Here is a 25,342-nt window from a genome sequence, read left to right as displayed (position 1 = left end):
CATTTAGGCTCTTTCCATAATTTGGCTACTGTTGAAAGTGCTGCTATAAACATTGGGATACAAGTGCCCCAATGCATCAGCACTCCTGTATCCCTTGGGTAAATTCCTAGCAGTGCTATTTCTGGGTCATAGGTTAGTTCTATTTTTAATTTTTTGAGGAACCTCCACACTCTTTTCCAGAGTCGCTGCACCAGTTTGCATTCCCACTAACAGTACAAGAGGGTTCCCGTTTATCCACATCCTCGCCAGCATCTATAGTCTCCTGATTTGTTCATTTTAGCCATTCTGACAGGCATGAGGTGATATCTCACTGTGGTTTTGATTTGTATTTTCCTGATGAGGAGCGACATTGAGCATCTTTTCATGTGCCTGTTGGCCATCTGGATGTCTTCTTTAGAGAAGTGTCTATTCATGTTTTCTGCCCATTTCTTCACTGGGTTATTTGTTTTTCAGATGTGGAGTTTGGTGAGCTCTTTATAGATTTTGGATACTAGCCCTTTGTCCGATATGTCATTTGCAAATATCTTTTCCCATTCCATTGGCTGCCTTTTAGTTTTGTTGGTTGTTTCCTTTGCAGTGCAGAAGCTTTTTATCTTGATGAGGTCCCAATAGTTCATTTTTGCTTTTAATTCCCTTGCCTTTGGAGATGTGTCAAGTCAGAAATTGCTGTGGCTGAGGTCAGAGAGGTTTTTCCCTGCTTTCTCCTCTAGGGTTTTGATGGTTTCCTGTCTCACATTCAGGTCCTTTATCCATTTTGAGTTTATTTTTGTGAATGGTGTAAGAAAGTGGTCTGGTTTCATCCTTCTGCATGTTGCTGTCCAGTTTTCCCAGCACCATTTGTTAAAGAGACTGTCTTTTATCCATTGGATGTCCTTTCCTTCTTTGTCAAAGATTAGTTGGCCATACTTTTTGGGTCCAATTCTGCAGTCTCTATTCTATTCCTTTGGTCTATATGTATGTTTTTGTGCCAATACCGTGCTGTCTTTATGATTACAGCTTTGTAGTAGAGGCTAAAGTCTGGGATTGTGATGTCTCCTGCTTTGGTCTTCTTCAATATTATTTTGGCTATTCGGGGTCTTTTGTGGTTCCATACAAATTTTAGGTTTGCTTGTTCTAGCTTCTAGAACAATGCTAGTGCAATTTTGATTGGGATTGCATTGAATGTGTAGATTGCTTTGGGTAGTATTGACGTTTTAACAACATTTATTCTTCTAATCCATGAGCACAGAATGTTTTTCCATTTCTTTGTATCTTCAGTTTCCTTCATAAGCTTTCTATGGTTTCCAGCATACAGATCGTTTACATCTTTGGTTAGGTTTATTCCTAGGTATTTTGTGATTCTTGGTGCAATTGTGAATGAGATCGGTTTCTTTATTTGTCTTTTTGTTGCTTCATTATTAGTGTATAAGAATGCAACTGATTTATGTACATTGATTTTGTATCCTGCGACTTTGCTGAATTCATATATCAGTTCTAGCAGACTTTTGGTGGAGTCTATCGGATTTTCCATGTATAATATCATGTCATCTGCAAAAAGTAAAAGCTTGACTTCATCTTTGCCAATTTTGATGCCTTTCATTTCCTTTTGTTGTCTGATTGCTGATGCTAGAGCTTCCAACACTATGTTAAACAACAGTGGTGAGAGTGGACATCCCTGTCATGTTCCTGATCTTGGGGGAAAACTCTCAGTTTTCCCCATTGAGGATGATATTAGCTGTGGGCTTTTTATGATGTTTAATATATGTGTTGACGAAGCTAGCACTTTTTGTGATGTTTAAGTATGTTCCTTCTATCCCAACTTTCTTGAGGGTTTTTATTAAGAAAAGATGCTGAATTTTGTCAAATGCTTTTTCTGCATCGATTGACAGGATCATATGGTTCTTATCTTTTCTTTTATTAATGTGATGTATCACATTGATTGATTTGTGAATGTTGAACCAGCCCTGAAGCCCAGGAATGAATCCCACTTGATCACGGTGGATAATTCTTTTTATATGCTGTTGAATTCGATTTGCTAGTATCATATTGAGAATTTTTGCATCCATATTCATCAGGAACATTGGCCTGTAGTCTCTTTTTTGCTGGGTCTCTGTCTGACTTGGAAATTAAAGTAATACTGGCTTCATAGGATGAGTCTGGAAGTATTCCTTCCCTTTCTATTTTTTGGAACAGCTTGAGAAGGATAGGTATTATCTCTGCTTTAAACGTCTGGTAGAATTCCCCTGGGAAGCCATCTGGTCCTGGACTCTTATTTGTTGGGAGATTTTTGATAACTGATTCAATTTCTTTGCTGGTTTCGGGTCTGTTCGAGTTTTCTGTTTCTTCCTGTTTGAGTTTTGGAAGTGTGTGGGTGCTTAGGAATTTGTCCATTTCTTCCAGGTTGTCCAGTTTGTTGGCATATAATTTTTCATAGTATTCCCTGATAATTGTTTGTATCTCTGAGGGATTGGTTGTAATAATTCCATTTTCATTCATGATTTTATCTATTTGGGTCATCTTCCTTTTCTTTTTGAGAAGCCTGGCTAGAGGTTTATCATTTTTTTTCCCAAAAACCACCTCTTGGTTTCATTGATCTGCTCTCCAGTTTTTTTAGATTCTATGTTGTTTATTTCTGCTCTGATCTTTATTATTTCTCTTCTTCTGCTGAGTTTGGGATGTCTTTGCTGTTCTGCTTCTATTTCCTTTAGGTGTGCTGTCAGATTTTGTATTTGGGATTTTTGCTGTTTCTTGAGATAGGCCTCGATTGCAATGTATTTTCCTCTCAGGACTGCCTTTGCTGCATCCCAAAGCGTTTGGGTTGTGTATTTTCATCTTCATTTGTTTCCATATATTTTTAAATTTCTTCTCTAATTGCCTGGTTGACCCATTCATTCTTTAGTAGGGTGTTCTTTAACCTCCATGCTTTTGGAGGTTTTCCAGACTTTTTCCTGTGGTTGATTTCAAGTTTCATAGCATTGTGGTCTGAACGTGTGCATGGTATGATCTCAATTCTTGTATACTTATGAAGGGCTGTTTTGTGACCCAGTATGTGATCTATCTTGGAGAATGTTCCGTGTGCACTCAAGAAGAATGTATATTCTGTTGCTTTGGGATGCAGAGTTCTAAATATATCTGTCAAGTCCATCTGATCTAACGTATCATTCAGAGTCCTTGTTTCTTTATTGATCCTGTGTCTAGATGATCTATCCATTGTTGTAAGTGGGTTATTAAAGTCCCCTGCAATTACCACATTCTTATCAATAAGGTTGCTTATGTTTGTAATTGTTTTATGTATTTGGGGGCTCCCATATTCGGCACATAGACATTTATAATTGTTAGCTTTTCCTGATGGATAGGCCCTGTAATTATATAATGCCCTTCTTCATCTCTTGTTACAGCCTTTAATTGAAAGTCTAGTTTCTGATATAAGTATGGCTACTCTAGCTTTCTTTTGACTTCCAGTAGCATGATAGATAGTTCTCCATCCCTTCACTTTCAATCTGAAAGTGTCCTCATGTCTAAAATGAGTCTCTTGTAGACAGCGAATAGATGGGTCTTGTTTCTTTATCCATTCTGATACCCTATGTCTTTTGGTTGGTGTATTTAGTCCATTTACATTCAGTGTTATTATAGAAAGATATAGGTTTAGAGTCATTGTGATGTCTGTAGGTTTCATGCTTGTAGTGGTGTCTCTGGTACTTTGTCTCACAGGATCCCCCTTAGGATCTCTTGTAGGGCTGGTTTAGTGGTGATAAATTCCTTCAGTTTTTGTTTTTTTGGGTAGACCTTTATCTCTCCTTCTGTTCTGAATGACAGACTTGCTGGATAAAGGTTTCCCAGCTGCATAATTTTTCTGTTCATCACATTGGAGATTTCCTGCCATTCCTTTCTGGCCTGCCAAGTTTTAGTAGATATGTCTGCCACTAGTCTTATCGGTCTCCCTTTATATGTTAGAGCATGTTTATCCCTAGCTGCTTTCAGAATTTTCTCTTTATCCTTGTATTTTGCCAGTTTCCCTATGATATGTCATGCAGAAGATCGATTCAAGTTACGTCTGAAGGGAGTTCTCTGTGCCTCTTGGATTTCAATGCCTTTTTCCTTCCCCAGTTCAGGGAAGTTCTCCACTATGAGTTGTTCAAGTACACCTTCAGCCCCTTTCTCTCTCTCTCTTTCTTCCTCTTCTGGAATTCATATTATACAGATACTGTTCCATTTCATTGCATCACTTAGTTCTCTAATTTTCCCCTCATAATCCTGTATTTTTTAATCTCTCTTTTTCTCAGCTTTCTCTTTTTCCATAATTTTATCTTATAATTCACCTATTCTCTCCTCTGCTTCTTCAATCCGAGCTGTGGTCACCTCCATTTTATTTTGCACCTCACTGATAGCATTTTTAGCTCCTCATGACTATTTCTTAGTCCCTTGATCTCTGTAGCAATAGATTCGCTGCTGTCCTCTATGCTTTTTTCAAGCCCAGCGATTAATTTTATGACTATTATTCTAAATTCTTGTTCCGTTGTCTTGTTTACATCAGTTTTGATTAATTTGTTAGCTGTCGCTACTTCCTGGAGTTTATTTTGAGGAGAATTCTTCCATTTCATCATTTTAGGTAGTCCCTGCAGTAGCTCCTAACTGCAGGGCACTTCCCCTGTGCTGTCTGGAGTAACTTGTGTTGGTGGGCGGGGCCTCAGTCAGACCCTATATCTGCCCCCAGCCCACCGCTGAGGCCAGTCAGACTGGTGTGTACCTTATCTTCCCCTTTCCCAGGGGCAGGACTCACTGTGGAGTGGTGTGGCCCCTGTCTGGGCTACTTGCACACTGCCAGGCTTGTGGTGCTGCTTCAATGGGATCTGGCCAAGGGCGTATTAGCTGAGGTGGATCCCCAAGGTACAAAGGGGCGGGAGGGGCAGGCTTAGCTTGCTTTGTTGTTGGTGGTCCCCTGTGGGTGGGGACCTGCAGCACCAGGAGGGAGGCAGGGCGACCCGTTGGAGGGATGGATCCACAGAAGCACAGCATTGGGTGTTTGCCCGGTGCAAGCAAGTTTGGTGACAGGAACTGGTTACCTTTGGGATTTTGGCTGGGGGATGGGAGAGGGAGATAGCTCTTCCCAGCGCCTTTGTTCCCTGCCGAACTGAGCTCTGTCTTCTGGAGCTCAACACCTCTCCCTCCCAGTGTCCTCTCGCCCTCCTGCTCTCTGAGCAGAGCTGCTGACTTTTAACATTCCAGATGTTAAGTCCTGCTGGCTGTCAGAACTCACTCCCTCCGGCCCCTCTGCTTTTGCAAGTCAGACTCGGGGGCTCTGCCTTGCCAGGTGGGCTGCCCCTCCACCGCCCCTCCCTCCCGCCAGTCCGTGTAGTGCGTACCACCTCTCTGCCCTTCCTATCCTTTCTGTGTGCCTCTCGTCTACGTTTGGCTCTGGAGAGTCCATTCTGCTAGTCGTCTGGTGGTTTTCTAGGTTATTTAGGCAGGTGTGGGTGGATTCTAAGCGATCAGCTGGATGAGATGAACCCAGCGTCCTCCTACGCCACCATCTTCCCAGGTCTCCCTCAGGAATCTCTGTGGTTTTGTTTTGTATTTCCCTGATGCTGAGTGATTTTGAGCATCTTTTCATGTGTCATCCATCCGGTTGTCTTCTTTCAAAAAATGCCTATTCCTATCTTCTTCCCATTTCTTCACTGGATTATTTGTTTTTCAGATCAACCTTACTTTAGGTCACCATTCCCATATTAGTCAATTCTCAAGTTGGTTGGTCAGATACTTAATTATAATTCTTCACAACCAACGGTAGGAAAAGCCATCAGTTTTGGATCTTTTACTCTTCTTAATCATGAAAGCACACAAAATCCATACATCAGAGTCCCAACATGCCCTGGCAAATACATGTTGCCCATTTCCTATCACTTAATGGCTTATTATCACATCTTACAATTAAATAACCTCACTCTTTAAGATTTCTCCCTTCACCTGGGTCTCTAGGCCCAAATGCAGACCCCCTACGGAGGCATTCCTTGATGACCTGATTGGAATAAAGTATCTAGTACCTCATTAATACCTGAATTTACATTAAACACAATCATGTTCACTGTCATATACTTTTTTAGTTAAATGAAGGTAACTAATATTTATAGGTCTTTCTCGAGTCAACCACAAAACAACCTCATAACATGTGTACTTACTACCTTTGTTTTATGGTGACTTAGAAAAATAAAGTAACTGGTAAAATGTAACTTGAACCAAGGGCTGCTTGAAGGCAAACTGTGTAGTCAATCCACTTCACAAAAAGGCCTCTCTGTTTTGCTTTGACAAAATTAAACATTTTATGTTAAGAAGCAGCTTTCAAACAACTAATGGAGTCAAAATTTTGTGCAGTTTCTCTCTTTGCCAGATTAAACTGAAAAGCATAGACTTTTTAGCATGAAGTCTACTATCCCTTGGTACCCTGATTTAAATCCAGGCACGTTTCTAGGCACTGTGAATTAAATTGTTCACGATCCAGCTATTTTATTGTTTATATGATTCATTTTTGTTTTTACATTTTAACATCTCTTATATTGGGATGCACTTAAATCCATGGCATGTCACACATAATTGGTAGCTTTTTTTTTTCTCAACGGTACATTAAAATAATGCATCTCACAATTGATGGCATTTTAGATTCAATAAAATACAATAATTTAGAATCAGTGAAGTCAAGAATAATGTTTGTTTCATCTATGTTTGTCCCAGTCAGTTTATAAATCTTTCTTATGCAGTTTCTATGAGCTACACTTTGTTATTCACTGGAGGCATATAGCATTGAGGAAAAGAAATATTATTTTTCCCTTTGTGTCTTACAGACTAGGATCCCATAGCACTTAACACCCAGCCTTTACTGCAGAGGGTACTCAGGAAGTATTTATGAAATTGACTTAAGCATGGACAAAGCCAACTAATTAAGCAGTGTTTTCAAATGTTAGAAGACAGTAACTATAATTCACTTAGTTCTCTGATCCTACAGTTATTTCATCTATCTCTTACTCAGTTCTTCCCCATCCTGAAACTTCCATACTTATTCTTATGATAGTAGAATACGAAAAAGTAAAATACTCATTTTAATCATGCTGTTTGTATCAAAGAGGAGACCTACTGAATAACATCCATGAGGTTATTATAATTAACACTCCTTCTAGTAGTCTTTGTTTCTCCTGAGATCTCTACTATAATTAGAAGGCATAATTAGTAGGTTTTCATTCTAAAGAAAATATTTTGCTATTCTAGAAAATAATACACCAACTACAATGGAGGAAGTAGGTTTAAGTATTATTAAAATAATGTGCCTTTAGCTAATTACTGTTGTCATCCAAGAGCTCTAAATACTGGAACATTGGTATTAATCTAAACTAGATTATAATAAATATAAGATGTTAATATCAATCCCCAGGGTAACGACTAAGAAAATGACCAGTATATATTTAGATAAATATATATACATAAATACATATTTAATAATACAAATTAATATGCTAATATTGTTATATAATAACTATATATAATAATTATATATATAGTTAGAAAAGGAAATGAGAAGGGAAACAAACTACATTATAAAAAAACTAAACACAAAATAAGGAAGTAATAGTTCTTAAATCTTTTTGGGGGGAACAAAAATTGATACAAATCATATAGAAAACATGGAATAAAATGACAGAAATAAGTCCTTACTTTGCAGCAATTAACGTAAATGTAAATGGATTAAACTCTTCAATTCAAAGGAGAGTTTGGAAGAATGGATTAAAAAAGAAACCAGGATCTAACCATATACTATCTACAGGAGACTCACTTGAGGACCAAAGATACAAATAAAAGCAAAAGAGTGGAAAAGATATTCAATGAAAATAGTGACCAAGAGAGAGCTGAGATGGCTAAAACAGACTTTAAGTAAAATGTTGTTACAAGAGGTAAAGAAGGACATTATATAAGGAAAAAGAGTCAGTACCTCAAGAAGATATGAATGCTGGGACAATCCTCTTATCTCTCAGAGTTTTAAAGGAAACGTGGAGAAAAGTGCACAAAAACTCTTAATGTTTGCAATTTGACAAGTAATAAGACAAAATGTCAAAGGTAAAATGTGGAATCACACTCATCTAAGGCTCCTCTATGAGAATGAAAAAATAAAATCAGAAGAATTTTTCTATAAAGAAATAATAAACTCTAATAAAAGGGAGAGAGATAATAAAACTTATTTTAACCTAAAATAATTTTTTTAGGTATTAGTCTATGATAAGAAAAAATAAAAAGAAACAAAGATCTTTTGCTAACCAGTTAACCATATCAAAAACAAGGTCCCAATGTAAAATAAACTTAAATATGCTTGTCATAAACGCAGGTTTGTTGTGTTCCATTTTCATTCCAGTTAATGTTAGAAATAAGACTCTTTTTGCTGTTAAATTGTTTTTTGTTGGTCACCTCAAGTGAAAACTGGTTTTAGGTAATTGTAGAAAGTCATCAAACATGGCTGGGAAAGAAGATAATGATTGTTCATAAAGTGCATTTCTTGGGTTTATTGTTGACTGTATAGCTAAATCCAATTAAGGATTTAAATCCAAGAGGAGGTCTTTGATTTAAAACATTTTTCTGGGTATTTCTTTCTCCAAAAATTATAAATGAGTACTGCAGCTTTCAATTTTGGAAAAGAACTGCAGTAGTATTTCTTCTGATGAAATTAAAAAGGACACTTTGAATTACACTACGCTAAGCTTGAACATGCCTTGGAGCTTTAATTGTGGTCCAGCAACTCATACTTTCTTTTCCCTGGTCTTCCTGGACAAGTCATGAGTTCAGAGGCAGCACTTCTGTCTTTGATTATCTGCTCCATGCACCACAAGCTCAGTGGCTTCAGGCCAGTCACTTTTTCTTATTTGAATGTCAATATATTCATCTTTTGAATAGGACTAATAAAGTCTACCTAATTGGGTTCTGAGCATTAAATGAGATCACATGGTAAAAGCAAAGCCTTGCTGATTCAGACACCCCCCACCCCCCATTATTCATAATTACTTCTTCTGTATCAGCTGGTCTGGGAGACACATGAGGGAGAGAATATATATATTGTCTCATCTATTGTTGGGTCACCAGTGTCTAAGACAAGGACTGGCATATAGTAGATAGATGCTCAATGATTTTTCTGAATATGTACCTATTATGACCTAACAATGATTGAAATATACATGGTAGCAGCACAATAGAGCTAAGATTGAATTAAGAAATCCATATATATGATTTTGTCAACTAAGCAGAGAGATATGCAATTCTCAGTGTCTTGAGTTTCCAATTAGTAACATGTCAGTTACTAGCAATTATTAATATGTTAAGTACCTGTAGTAGTTATTGTCATGCATTTTCCAGATCCCCCTTTAGAAATGAAGGGCTTATTGTCCCAGTTTTGGGGAGGATGCTGATAGACAGCCTTTGACTGTAAGCCCTTTTTGGGGGGTTGTCTCAGCTGAAGAAAGCTGTCTAGTCCTAGACCATGCATTTAACTAGGGTAGCCTACTTGCAATGACTGACTGAAGCAGAGGTATAGAGGTCTGGCCCTCTTATCTCAACTTGGGACAGGTCTGCCGGGCATCCCAACTTCAGAATGCTTCTGGGTCAATTGAGGCTTCCTTTGAGACTGCAGCATAGTTTGACCTGTCCCTCTGCCCAGTCCTGCCGTCATTTCCTTTCCTTAGGTGTTGATCATAAGAGCATTCCAAAGAAATCTCCTAAACTCAAGTCTCCAACTCAGAGTTTGCTTTCTGGAGTATGTGACCTGCAACAGTACTTGTCGATTTATTTCCCAGCTTTATTGAGGTATAACTGACAAATAGCATTGCGTAAATTTAAGGTATAGAATGTGGTAATTTGATATATGTATATATTGTGTAATGGTTATCACAATAAGATTAGTTAACACATCTATCACATAGTTATCATCTATTTTTTTGTGATGAGAACACTTAAAACCTATTTTCTTAGCAAATTTCAAGTATACAATACATCACACGTATAACTATCACCTACACACATATACACACATATCACTACACATGTATAACATCACATGTGTAACTATCATCACATATCATGCAATACATTAGATTCTCAAAACTTATTCATCTTATAGTTGAAAGTTTGTACTCTGTCTGACATCTCTTCATGTCTCCCCCAGACTCTGGAAATCACCAATCTACTCTCTGTCTCTGTGAGTTTGACTTCTTTAGATTCTATATATAAGTGATATCTTGTCTCTCTCTGACTTATTTCACTTAGAATAACACCCTCAAGTTTCATCCATGTTGTTGCTAATGGCAGGATTTCCTTCTTTTATATGGCTGAATAACATTCCATTTTATATACACGTGTACCACATTTTTCTTTATCCGTTCATCCATTGACAGGCATTTAAGTTGTTTGTATATCTTGGCTATTGTGTGTAGTGTTGCAATGAACCTGGGATTTTAAAATATCACTATACCCAGCACACAAATACCAGCTCACTTTCCCTTCTTCCATAATGATGACCTGATTGCCAGGATAGGTAGATATGTTCCTTTATTCTAACCAGCCCATGAACATTGACCAGCAATGATCCAAGGCAAAATTGTTAAGTTGGAAAAACAAAACAGAGGTTAAAAAATAAACATAAGCAAAACTATAATATCAGTAAAATTCAAATTAACAACATTAAGGTAATGTGATGGGTCATTTTAAAAAAAAAATGAAATTTATAGGGGGGGCGCCTGGCTGGCTCAGTTGGTTAAGCATCCAACTTCAGCTTAGGTCATGATCTCATGGTTCATGGGTTGGAGCTCTGCATTGGGCTCTGTGCTGACAGCTCAGAGCGTGGAGCCTGATTTGGATTCTGTGTTTCCCTCTGTCTCTCTGCCCCACCCCTGCTCGTGTTCTACTCTCAAAAATGAATAAAACATTAAAAATTAAAAAAAATGATATGGAGAGAGGAAGATGGCGGCATGGGAGGACGCTGGGCTCACCGCGCGTCCTGCTGATCACTTAGATTCCACCTACACCTGCCTAAATAACCCAGAAAACCGCCAGAGGATTAGCAGAACAGAGTCTCCGGAGCCAAGCGCAGAGGAGAGGCCCACGGAAGAGGGTAGGAAGGGCAGAGAGGCAGTGCACGCTCCATGGACTAGTGGGAGGGAGCAGGGGCGGAGGGGCGGCCCGCCAGCCAAGCAGAGCCCCGAATCTGGCTTGCAAAAGCGGAGGGGCCGGATGGACTGTGTTCCAAGGGAAAGAGGGACTTAGCATCTGGGAGGTCATAAGTTAACAGCTCTGCTCGCAAAGCGGGAAGGCTGGAGGACAACGGGAGGGAGAGTTGCTGAGCCCCCGGATGACAGAGCTTAGTTTGGCAGGGAACAAAGGCGCTCACCAGCGCCATCTCCCTTGCCCATCCCCCAGCCAAAATCCCAAAGGGAACCAGTTTCTGCCAGGGAACTTGCTTGCTCCACGCAAACACCCAATGCTGTGCTTCTGAGGAACCACCCCTCCGGCAGCGGGTCTGACTCCCTCCCGATGCCACAGGGCCCCTCCTGAAGTGGATCACCTAAGGAGAAGCGAGCTAAGCCTGCCCCTCCTGCCCCCGTGCACCTTGCCTACCCACCCCAGCTAATATGCCAGATCCCCAGCACCACAAGCCTGGCAGTGTGCAAGTAGCCCAGATGGGCCATGCCACCCCACAGTGAATCCCGCCCCTAGGAGAGGGGAAGAGAAGGCACACACCAGTCTGACAGTGGCCCCAGCGGTGGGATGGGGGCAGACATCAGGTCTGACTGCGGCCCCACCCACCAATTCCAGTTATACACCACAGCACAGGGGAAGTGCCCTGCAGGTCCTCACCACTCCAGGGACTATCCAAAATGACCAAACGGAAGAATTCCCCTCAAAAGAATCTCCAGGAAATAACAACAGCTAATGAACTGATCAAAAAGGATTTATATAATATAACAGAAAGTGAATTTAGAATAATAGTCATAAAATTAATCACTGGGCTTGAAAACAATATAGAGGACAGCAGAGAATCTCTTGCTACAGAGATCAAGGGACTAAGGAACAGTCAGGAGGAGCTGAAAACCGCTTTAAACAAGATGCAAAATAAAATGGAAACGTCCACGGCTCGGATGGAAGAGGCAGAGGAGAGAATAGATGAACTAGAAGATAAAATTATGGAAAAAGAGGAAGCTGAGAAAAAGAGAGATAAAAAAATCCAGGAGTATGAGGGGAAGATTAGAGAACTAAGTGATACACTAAAAAGAAATAATATACGCATAATTGGTATCCCAGAGGAGGAAGAGAGAGGGAAAGGTGCTGAAGGGGTACTTGAAGAAATAATAGCTGAGAACTTCCCAGGTCTGGGGAAGGAAAAAGGCATTGAAATCCAAGAGGCACAGAGAACTCCCTTCAGACGTAACTTGAATCGATCTTCTGCATGACATATCATAGGGAAACTGGCAAAATACAAGGATAAAGAGAAAATTCTGAAAGCAGCAAGGGATAAATGTGCCCTAACTTATAAAGGGAGACTGATAAGACTCGTGACTGATCTCTCTTTTGAAACTTGGCAGGCCAGAAAGAATTGGCACGAGATCTTCAGTGTGCTAAACAGAAAAAAATATGCAGCCGAGAATCCTTTATCCAGCAAGTCTGTCATTTAGAATAGAAGGAGAGATAAAGGTCTTCCCAAACAAACAAAAACTGAAGGAATTCGTCACCACCAAACCAGCCCTGCAAGACATCCTAAAGGGAATCCTGTGAGACAAAGTACCAGAGACATCGCTACAAGCATAAAACATACAGACATCACAATGACTCTAAACCCGTATCTTTCTATAATAACACTGAATGTAAATGGATTAAATGCGCCAACCAAAAGACATAGGGTATCAGAATGGATAAAAAAACAAGACCCATCTATTTGCTGTCTACAAGAGACTCATTTTAGACCTGAGGACACCTTTAGATTGAGAGTGAGGGGATGGAGAACTATTTATCATGCCACTGGAAGCCAAAAGAAAGCTGGAGTAGCCATACTTACATCAGAAAAACTAGACTTTAAATTAAAGGCTGTAACAAGAGATGAAGAAGGGCATTATATAATAATTACAGGGTCTATACAGCAGGAAGAGCTAACAATTATAAATGTCTATGTGCCGAATACGGGAGCCCCCAAATATATAAAACAATTACTCATAAACATAAGCAACCTTATTGATAAGAATGTGGTAATTGCTGGGGACTTTAACACCCCACTTACAGAAATGGATAGATCATCTAGACACACGGTCAATAAAGAAACAAGGGCCCTGAATGATATATTGGATCAGATGGACTTGACAGAAATATTTAGAACTCTGCATCCCAAAGCAACAGAATATACTTTCTTCTCGAGTGCACATGGAACATTCTCCAAGATAGATCACATACTGGGTCAAAAAACAGCCCTTCATAAGTATATAAGAACTGAGATCATACCATGCACACTTTCAGACCACAATGCTATGAAGCTTGAAATCAACCACAGGAAAAAGTCTGGAAAACCTCCAAAGCATGGAGGTTAAAGAACACCCTGCTAAAGAATGAATGGGTCAACCAGACAATTAGAGAAGAAATTAAAAAATATATGGAAACAAGCGAAAATGAAAATACAACAATCCAAACGCTTTGGGATGCAGTGAAGGCAGTCCTGAGAGGAAAATACATTGCAATCCAGGCCTATCTCAAGAAACAAGAAAAATCCCAAATACAAAATCTAACAGCACACCTAGACGAAATAGAAGCAGAACAGCAAAGGCAGCCTAAATCCAGCAGAAGAAGAGAAATAATAAAGATCAGAGCAGAAATAAACAACATAGAATCTAAAAAAAAACTGGAGAGCAGATCAACGAAACCAAGAGTTGGTTTTTTGAAAAAATAAACAAAATTGACAAACCCCTAGCCAGGCTTCTCAAAAAGAAAAGGGAGATGACCCAAATAGATAAAATCATGAATGAAAATGGAATTATTACAACCAATCCCTCAGAGATACAAACAATTATCAGGGAATACTATGAAAAATTATATGCCAAAAAACTGGACAACCTGGAATAAATGGACAAATTCCTAAACACCCACACTCTTCCAAAACTCAATCAGGAGGAAATAGAAAGCTTGAACAGACTCATAACCAGCGAAGAAATTGAGTCAGTTATCAAAAATCTCCCAACAAATAAGAAGAGTCCAGGACCAGATGGCTTCCCAGGGGAGTTCTACCAGACGTTTAAAGCAGAGATAATACCTATCCTTCTCAAGCTATTCCAAGAAATAGAAAGGGAAGGAAAACTTCCAGACTCATTCTATGAAGCCAGTATTACTTTGATTCCTAAACCAGACAGAGACCCAGCAAAAAAAGAGAACTACAGGCCAATATCCCTGATGAATATGGATGCAAAAATTCTCAATAAGATACTAGCAAATCGAATTCAACGGCATATAAAAAGAATTATCCACCATGACCAAGTGGGATTCATTCCTGGGATGCAGGGCTGGTTCAACATTCGCAAATCAATCAACGTGATACATCACATTAGCAAAAAAAAAAAAAGAGAAGAACCATATGATCCTGTCAATCGATGCAGAAAAGGCCTTTGACAAAATCCAGCACCCTTTCTTAATAAAAACAAAAGCCATTTATGAAAAGCCCACAGCTAACATCATCCTCAATGGGGAAAAACTGAGAGCTTTTTCCCTGAGATCAGGAACACGACAGGGATGCCCACTCTCACCACTGTTGTTTAACATAGTGCTGGAAGTTCTAGCATCAGCAATCAGACAACAAAAGGAAATCAAAGGCATCAAAATTGGCAAAGATGAAATCAAGCTTTCGCTTTTTGCAGATGACATGATATTATACATGGAAAATCCGATAGACTCCACCAAAAGTCTGCTAGAACTGATACATGAATTCAGCAAAGTTGCAGGATACAAACTCAATGTACAGAAATCAGTTGCATTCTTATACACTAACAATGAAGCAACAGAAAGACAAATAAAGAAACTGATCCCATTCACAATTGCACCATGAAGCATAAAATACCTAGGAATAAATCTAACCAAAGATGTAAAAGATCTGTATGCTGAAAACTATAGAAAGCTTATGAAGGTAATTGAAGAAGATATAAAGAAATGGAAAGACATTCCCTGCTCATGGATTGGAAGAACAAATATTGTCAAAATGTCAATACTACCCAAAGCTATCTATACATTCAATGCAATCTCAATCAAAATTGCACCAGCATTCTTCTCAAAGCTAGAACAAGCAATTCTAAAATTCATATAGAAACACAAAAGGCCCCGAATAGCCAAAGTAATTTTGAAGAAGAAGACCAAAGCAGGAGGCATCACAATCCCAGACTTTAGCCTCTACTACAAAGCTGTCATCATCAAGACAGCATGGTATTGGCACAAAAACAGACACATAGACCAATGGAATAGAATAGAAACCCCAGAACTAGACCCACAAACATATGGCCAACTCATCTTTGACAAAGCAGGAAAGAACATCCAAAGAAAAAAAGACAGTCTCTTTAACAAATGGTGCTGGGAGAACTGGACAGCAACATGCAGAAGGTTGAAACTAGACCACTTTCTGACACCATTCACAAAAATAAACTCAAAGTGGATAAAGGACCTGAATGTGAGGCAGGAAACCATCAAAACCCTAGAGGAGAAAGCAGGAAAAGACCTCTCTGACCTCAGCCATAGCAATCTCTTACTCGACACATCCCCAAAGGCAAGGGAATTAAAAGCAAAAGTGAATTACTGGGACCTTATGAAGATAAAAAGCTTCTGCACAGCAAAGGAGACAACCAACAAAACTAAAAGGCAACCAACGGAATGGGAAAAGATATTTGCAAATGACATATCGGATAAAGGGCTAGTATCCAAAATCTATAAAGAGCTCACCAAACTCCACACCCGAAAAACAAATAACCCAGTGAAGAAATGGGCAGAAAACATGAATAGACACTTCCCTAAAGAAGACATCCGGATGGCCAACAGGCACATGAAAAGATGTTCAACGGTGCTCCTCATCAGGGAAATACAAATCAAAACCACACTCAGATATCACCTCATGCCAGTCAGAGTGGCCAAAATGAACAAATCAGGAGACTATAGATGCTGGCGAGGATGTGGAGAAACGGGAACCCTCTTGCACTGTTGGTGGGAATGCAAATTGGTGCAGCCAGTCTGGAAAACAGTGTGGAGGTTCCTCAGAAAATTAAAAATAGACCTACCCTATGACCCAGCAATAGCACTGCTAGGAATTTACCCAAGGGATACAGGAGTGCTGATGCATAGGGGCACTTGTACCCCAATGTTTATAGCAGCACTCTCAACAATAGCCAAATTATGGAAAGAGCCTAAATGTCCATCAACTGATGAATGGATAAAGAAATTGTGGTTTATATACACAATGGAGTACTACAGGGCAATGAGAAAGAACGAAATATGGCCCTATGTAGCAACGTGGATGGAACTGGAGAGTGTGATGCTAAGTGAAATAAGCCATACAGAGAAAGACAGACACCATATGTTTTCACTCTTATGTGGATCCTGAGAAACTTGACAGAATTCCTTGGGGGATGGGAAGGAAAAAAAAGAAGAGGTTAGAGTGGGAGAGAGCCAAAGCATGAGAGACTCTTAAAAAACTGAGAACAAACTGAGGGTTGATGGGGGGTGGGAGGGAGGGGAGGGTGGGTGATGGGTATTGGGGAGGGCACCTTTTGGGATGAGCACTGGGTGTTGTATGGAAACCATTTTGACAATAAATTTCATATATTGAAAAAAATAAAATTAAATTAAAAAAATGATATTGATAGTATTGGTGTTATAGAGAAAGATATTTTTGCTTTAATAATATTTATATGCAGAATGACTATTAACAGAAGGGGATGCATGACATTAAATAATATCAAGTGTGTGTTCAGTAGCTCAGGAAAATCAGATATCATACTGAGCCCAAGTTGCCAATAAGTATCTTCAGACACCAAAATTACTAAAAAAAAAAATCACTTTACAACTCTTTCCGGTTGTCTTATTCACTTGAAGAAAAGTTTAAAATTTTGACTTTGTTTAGATCAATATTGAGTATCCAGAGAGCTAAAGAGATCTATCATCACATATCATGCTGTACATTAGTAGTAGTAATAATAATAAATAATAATTATTTGTGGAATCCACTGTTGTGCTAGTCAGTGTCCCAGTCACATTATAAACACTTTATTTATTATCTTACAGTCTTTATAGTACCTCATTATCTTTTTGTAGCAATAAATCTTAGAATAAGGGAAGACATAGGGTTTCTGTCTGAAAGCCACTGATGGTGACCTTTCTGATGTAAAATAATGTAGCCCCCATGACCACATGGCTGTTTTCTTAGACTGGTGAGTGGGAGAACCCCTGCGCTTATGTGCTTGCTCTCTGGAAAGGTGGTAGGTAAACACAGTACGGCAGGCAGAACTCTAAGGAGGCCACCAAAATCCATACCCTGCATATTTTCTGGGACTCTGAATATGCTGGATTTTCCTCCTGTGATTAGGTTATGTCGTATGGCTCAGGTGAGTTTAAGAGAGATTATTTGGGTGGGTCAGACCTAATCACATGAGTCCTTTAAATCTGGGTAGGTAGGAGGTCAGAGACAGAGGAAGTCAAAGATTAGAAGCATGAGGAATACTAGCGGCACTTGTTGGCCTGGAGATGGAGCAGCCACATGGAGAAGATTGTGACTTGCCTCTCAGAGGTGAGAGATGTCCCTGGCTCACAGCTAGTAGGCAAATGAGATCCTCTTTTGCAACTGCCAGGAGCTGAATTCTGTCAACAAACTAAATAAGCTTGGATGCATAGTTTTCTCCAGAGCATCCAGACAGGAAGTCAGCCTGGTTCATGCCTTGATGTTAGCCTTGTGATACTATCAACATGATTTATGACTGTTGAAGTTGACCTTGATTATCTGGATGAAGTAGTGTTGGTGAGCCTTCTCCACTATAAAGCTACTCTGGTCATACCCTCCAGCCTTTTTGTATATTGTCCTCTTCGGGAGAAAATCACTATGCATAGCATATGCCTGAAGAGTAGGAAGTTAGACTCCTTTATAAGGATGGGGTTGCTTTGTTTTAAACCTTTTTTTTTTTTTTGCTTGTTTTCAATGGTTTTCTAATATATAATTTTTAAAATTTTAGTTTAATTAAAAATTTTTTTATCTGAGTATACTTGACATGCAGTGTTAACATTAGTTTCAAGTATACAACATAGTGATTTGACAACTCTATGTATTTTGCTATGCTCACCACAAGTGTAACTACTGTCTATCACCATACAGTACTATTACAACACTATGGACGAGATTCCTTATGCTATGCCTTTTATTGCTTTTATTGCTGTGATTTATTCATTCCATAACTGAAAGCCTGGATCTTCTCCCCTTCACCCGTTTTTCCCATACCCCAACCTATCCCCTCTGGCAACCATCAGTTTGTTCTCTGTATTTATATTTCTGCTTCTGCTTTTTCTAACACATAAGTTTAGAAAATGGCTTTATGTGGATATCTGATTGGAGAGTGGGATCGGTGTCACAAGGAGGAGGCTCTACCAAGCACTACTAAAGGCTCTGTGTTGTCTGCCACAATGCCCAAGGCTCTAGAGTGATTGGAACTAGAAGAATTTGGGCACTCATTCAGGAGGAGACATATTTTGGCTCATAGAATTAATGTAATTGGGGTTCAAGGGACTACCTCAATGGCTGATTAGTCCCTGCAGGAGGGAATCCAAAAGTTTGCATCATAGCCTCTCCAGAGGGTTAGAAGTCTGGGCTGCATGGTGGCATCTTCTACTAAGAGGAGAGCACTGAACATTTTCTGGTCCATTTAACATCTGGGGATTCATGACTCCTTTGAGGCTGATTCCGCCTCCTTGGTTCAAAGATGGGAAGATAGCGCTTTTTTTAAGGCTGGATTTGATGACAGACTCCTGCTGCAAACGTCATGTGAAGACTTACACTACACTCCCCCATAGGATTTATCGTCCAGTTCTGTATTATCTGGTATTTTCAAACAGTCTAACAGTGAAATTCTTCTGAAACTTTAATGTAACAATTAATAGACTTAAATTTTGGATGTATGCTCTCTGATTGAGGAAGTTATACATAAGGAAATAGAAAAGCAACAAGATAGCCTCAACAGCCTATCTAGCTACCAAAAGAAGGGAAACAATGAGAACAAAGTATAAAAACAGAAAGTTTCCAGCAATTCTCAGGGAAGCAACTCCACCATTTGTAACGTAAAGGAAATCAGGTCATGTTTCCACATCAAATGACTTTCATCATACTTTGGAATAAAATGCAAGTTCTTAACCAGGACTTAAAAAGGCAACTCCATTCTAACCCTCTTGTTATAATCCAGCCATGCTGACTTTTGAAATGTTCCTTGAGCTAAGTTTTCCATCTCAGGACATTTGCACCTGACATTCCTTCCCTCCGAGCTCTCCACAGCTGGCTCTGTCTCCTCATTCATCCCTCAGATTCACTGTCAGTTTTTCTGAGGACACAGCCAATGGAACATTAGGTTTTCAGACAGCAATGACTGTGTGGGGTGTAATGGGGACAGGGTTGGACAACCTGGTTTAGTTAAGTGAGTGTGGCTTTTGAGCTGGACCAACTTAGAGTGGTGGCTCTGGCCACTTAATAGCTGCATGTTCTCAGGCAAGTCCGTTCACCTTCTCTCTGCCCCCATTTCCTCTTCTGTACATAATGGGCAATAAGATCTTCCTCAAAGCTTTCTCTTGCCCTCAGGTGAAAATAATTGACTTGCATAAAGTGCCTACAATAGTTCTTCGTGTTTATTAGGCATTGAAATATTGCAAACTCCTCCTCCTTTAAAAAAACAGCTTTATTGTTTTATCACTGATACCCAAAAACTACACATATTTAATGTACACAATTTGATCGTTTGGACATTTGTATACACTCATGAACCATCACCCCCAAGCAATTCCTCTTCTTTACTCCTCAGCAGTACTCTGAAACATGGCATTTCTTTTAAGTTAAAAAAATGTTTATTTATTTTGAAACGGGGGGTGGGGGAGGGAGAGAGAGAATCCCAAGCAGGCTGCATACCCAGCATGGAGCCTGATGCGGGGCCCAATCCCACGATGATGAGCTCATGACTGGAACTGAAATCAAGAGTCGGATACTCAACTGATTGAGCCACCCAGGTGCTCCTGAAGCATGGCATCTCCTAACTACTTCTATAATTCATGAAAGACCTCTCTTCTTAGTATGGATCCTTTTTTGAAATTGCTTAAGGCAAAATTGGTATCTTTGAGAAAATTTTCCTTGTGGTCATATTGGACCCTTAGGATAAGGGAGAAGGTCATGGTTAAGGGTATGGAACTGAAGGACTGCCTTCCTCTTGAGGTCTAAGTTATTGTGGCTCAATTCCCCCATTCACCAACCTGCAGAAGTTTAAATTGTCCTGGTGATTTCTGCACATTTTTAAAAGGTGTATGTCCTCTTGGTCATCTCTACCTCTGGGGCTCCGGTTTCCAAGAATGTCAAGTTGGAGCTCCACCTCACTGATCTAGAATTGATTTTTTTCCCAGAAATTGCAGAAGGCAGAATTAATAAGTCAGAGAAATTCTCTTTACAGCCACATATGCACCCTTAGGGAGGCAGGATAGGGGTTAAGAGTAAAAACCATAATTGTCCAAACAGATTTCAATCTCCAGAACTGAGGTTAAGAAATGTTTGATTTCCAGAAAGTTATTTATACTTTTTTGCTTGTTTTGTTTCAAGTTTTTATTTAAATTCTAGTTGTTTAACATATAGAGTAATATTGGTTTTAGGAGTAGAATTTAATGATTCATCACTTATATATAACACCCAGTGCTCATCACAACAGGTACCCTCCTTAATACCCATCATCCATTTAGTCCATCTCACGCCCACCTCCCCTCCAGCAAACCTAAGTTTGTACTCTACCACTAAGAGTCTCTTATGGTTTGCCTCCTTCTCTTCCCCACCCCCCTGCCGTGTTGATCTGGTTTGTTTCTTAAAATCCACATATGAGTGAAATCATATGGTATTTGTCTTTCTCTGACTAACATTTTGCTTAGCATAATACACTGTAGCTCCATCCACGTCATTAAAAATGGCAAGATTTCATTCTTTTTGATGACTAATATTCCAGTGTATGTGTATACCACAGCTGTGCACCCTGATGTTTGTACTAGCATTATCAACAATAGCCAAATTATGGAAAAACCCCAAATGTCCATTGACGGATGGATAAAGAAGTTATTTATACATTTTGATCCTCATGTATCCCATCTGAGATATGCAAATAATGAATTTGTGTTTTCTGTTAAAGACTTAGTAGAGAATTAGTATCATCATGTATGTAAAGTCCCTAGTCTGGTCTCTTTCAAAGTTAAGTGCTCTATGGTTACTGTGATTATATAGTCTTGAGTACCAGCAGGGTTCCTCTGCTGAAAGTCTAGGTAAGATCAGATAGAATCCCTCACTTCCAAAGTCAGTGGAAGTTTAAACCTATGCCAATATTTCTGCAAGTCCAAGAGGATTGTGATATTATTGTGACCTCTTTCTATAATTATCTGCTTCTGTTACTCCCCACATGACCAGATATGCAACTTAAGCCCTTTCCTAATGACTCATATAAGGAGTGGGGTTTGCTAAAGATGTTTAGAGTATATGTGTTTGTGTGTGTTTTGGAGGAAGTTGATACTTTCATAAAAGGAACAGTTTCTAACTGATCCTTCATCAACCTGCTATCAATATCCGTTTACAGGTCTGTCTTGGGAAAATTTTCACGTCTGGTTAAGTCCTATGTAGTCTCCAGTTTACCCCACCTGGTTGACCCCTCTCTCCTGTACAGCTTTATATGAGAGTAATGGAGAAAAGCCTCTTAACCTTTGTGTGCTTCCCAAGACCACTGCCCTCTTCTGTGAACTGACTATAGAGGAGCAGCAAAATAACATATTCATGAATTTCGTATTTTCTGATAAATAACTGTCAAGTGCCTCAACCGTGTTCCAGCTCCGTTGGGCATGTCCATGCTTTGGTTCTTATTCTTTTGTGAGATTTGTTTGTGTAGCTGAGGTTTGTCTCTTTTTCCCTTGTGAATCTTTACAATAAACCCCTGTGACAATGTTGAATCCTACCTGAGCCCTGTGCTCCTGGAAAACAGTAACAGAGAAGAAATCCTCCCACCCTTTTATGCTCTGAAAAATGACTGGACTTTGACCCTCAGCCAAAGTCCACATACCAGCCCTGTGTGATGGCCCCTCTGAATGTCCACTGATGTCTGGGAAAAACTTTCCCTGATCAACTATCCAATCTCACCACTGTCACCTGCTCACCCCACTTTACCACTCGTGGTTCCTTCTAGCTTCTTCCTCTTCCTCCTATAAAAGAAAAGCCCTTTTCTGCCTGACCTTTGAGACTTCTTGCAGATCTCCTGGCTGGGTATTCTTCCTGTTTCAACAGTCCTCTCTCACTTACTACTATGGCCCCTTCCCTCCATCTTGGAATAATCCTTTCAAATACAGTCTCTCTTTACTTAAGCCCAGAGGTTTTTTGTTTTTTGTTTTTGACACCTGTTACTTAAAAGTATACATGTTCCTCTGTACCTTGTAACTGGAAACAACCCAAATAACACAAAATTTCACTCTAAAGTCTTGTGTTGCCTATTTTGTTTTGTTTCCTTAGGCTCCTGCAGATTTTTGGCCATCAGACTATTGGCTTATCATCTAGCTCATAATCGTTGTTTTTAAGTCTCAGAGACTGGCACATAGTGTATAATAAATAGAAATTTGTCAAATGAACAAATGAATTCACAAATCTCTGAGTGGCCAAATAAATTTATGGACTAACAGCGACCTTAATATTTTTCAGAACTCACCAATGGACAAAAGCATTTTTCCATGCCCAATTCTGTTTTTCTCGTTAGTAGTTGGGTCACATCTGTTAAGGAAGAAGAATCCCTAGCAGTTGGAGGCATCTATTATCAGGGTAATTGGAACATAATATCTACTCCCTGAGAGAGTGGCACACTTAAATTTGGGTAAAATGAAATTAATAAGGAAAGACAATGCATAGTCGACTGTGCCAGGTGGGAAGCAGGGAAGAACACTGAGATGCTATGCTCTTGAGGAACTGGCCTGGGACTGATTCACCAAGAGTCATCTACTGGGGTGATTTCATTTTTTTACCATATAATAACTATAGAAGTCAGGACCTTAGTCTTTGAAATTGACCTAGAGGAAGGAGTCATGACCATTATAAGGGGAGAAAGAGAGATCTTACTATTGAAGGGCACTTGGGCTACCATGATAAGTTACACACTCATACACGCGTGCGCGCGCGCACACACACACACACACACACACACACTTAAAGTCATTCAAACAGCTTTAAATGACTACATAAGAAAACTCAGCCCTATGAATAGGGATACCTATAAATAAGGAGTTTCTAGTGATCAAACTCAAGGATAGGAGCGATTTCAATAGGATTGGGATTATGTGAAAGGCATGTGATGTCCTGGAAACCAGATGTGTTTTCCAAATTTAGATTGGTGCACAGAGAACAAGATACAGGTAGACCTTGTCCCAGTCAGATAATATTAGAGACCACTGGGAAATAGGCATCATATTTAGGGGTAGCTTCAACACATTAGTTTCATCACATGCAATAAACATTCTTCTATCAAGGATGAAACAAATCATTAAAGTTACCATCCTTCAGAATTGAATGACAGACACGTTAAAAACCTGCAGTCAGAGGTGAGAGATTAACGGGCTTCTCTTAAGACCTCAGATTCCTTATTGGCATTTCACCCAGTGCATCAGCTTTGTCAAGCCCTGCTTCATGTCTTTGTTTCTCAGACTATAGATAAATGGGTTTAGCATGGGGGTTAGTATGGTGTAGATAATTGTTGCTATTCGATCCTTGACAGTATAGTTGGACAGGGGCTGGAAATAGACATAGCTAATGCTTCCATAAAACAGGGTCACCACTGTGAGATGAGAGCCACAGGTGGAAAATGCTTTGCGCTTCCCAGCAGCTGAAGGAATCTTCAGAACAGTGATGAGGATTCTTAAGTAAGAGATGATGATGCACGAAAAGGGTGTCATTATGACAGCCAACCCTTCTGTCATTACTGTGATTTCTTTGACAAAATGGGAGGAACAGGACAATTTCAGCACTGGCTGGTCATCACAGAAAAAATGGTGGATGACATTAGAGGAACAGAAGATGAGTTGATTGGTTAGGAGAATGTGCAGGAGGGAGTGGAGGTGTGGAATGCAGAAGGAGAGGATCAGAAGCAGGACACAGCGTCTGTGATTCATGATGGTGATGTAGTGAAAAGGATAACATATGGCTACATAGCGGTCAATGGCCATGGCTGCCAGGAGGTAACTGTCTGTATTTCCAAAGGCTATGAAGAAGTACATCTGGGTCAGACACTCACCATAAGAGATGGCCTTTGTCTCTGATAAGAGGTTCACCAGCATCTTGGGGATAATGACTGTCACATAGCAAATGTCAACAAAGGACAGGATGCTCAGGAAAAAGTACATGGGTGTCTGGAGGCGAGTGTCTGAGCGAATGGCTAGGATGATGAGCACGTTTCCTATCACTGTGATGAGGTAGATGGGGAGAAACACAGCAAAGAGTGGCTTCTGATCTTCAGGTCGAGAGGAGAGTCCCAGAAGGATGAATTCAGAGGGTCTTGTTAGGTTACTTTTCCCCACAGCTTTGAGTTCACCTGGAGATAAAGTAACACTATAACAGACTCTTCCAACATTCCATATAATCTACCCAAGAATTTTTTTGTTTATTCTTCCTATCAGCAATTAAAACAACCAAAATATTAAAATTACCTGGATTGTGACTTCTTTCCATTAACGTTCAGAATTCAGAATTTAATGTATATTTTAACCCCCTTTCAGTCTTCTGCTGTAAAGAGAGACTAATACAGGGAAAACAGAAATGGGAGAGAGAAAAAAGAAGGTAGATACAGAGAGGGAATGAGAGAAAGAGAGAATTCTCTGAAAGGGCAGGAGCAGAATCCTGGAGAAATTATCTTTTGATTGAGGATTTTCATTCATTAATTCATGGCAGGAGGATCAGCAGTGTGCTTCCCATCTAATTTCCAGCTGATGGAATGATGATTTCTGCTAACTCTGATGTTTTTCTCTGCATCAATTATTCTGGAGGTTGAAAATTATCTGAAAAGGCAATGAAATATGAGATCACCCAACAGGTATTCCG

The 25,342-nt window shown here is 39.6% G+C and overlaps 1 protein-coding gene across 1 annotated transcript; it reads right to left on the bottom strand.

Annotated features, from left to right (window-relative positions):
- Nucleotides 1-23,889: 23,889 nt before the first annotated feature.
- On the bottom strand, nt 23,890-24,973 carry LOC115499952 (olfactory receptor 1L1-like). The gene is given in 2 exon segments (XM_030294237.1): nt 23,890-24,894; nt 24,896-24,973. Coding segments are annotated over 2 exon segments (1,083 nt in total).
- Nucleotides 24,974-25,342: the final 369 nt, after the last annotated feature.

Source organism: Lynx canadensis, chromosome D4, assembly GCF_007474595.2.
Source record: "Lynx canadensis isolate LIC74 chromosome D4, mLynCan4.pri.v2, whole genome shotgun sequence".
Classification (NCBI taxonomy): domain Eukaryota; kingdom Metazoa; phylum Chordata; class Mammalia; order Carnivora; family Felidae; genus Lynx; species Lynx canadensis.
This window is presented reverse-complemented; position numbering and strand designations above follow the sequence as displayed.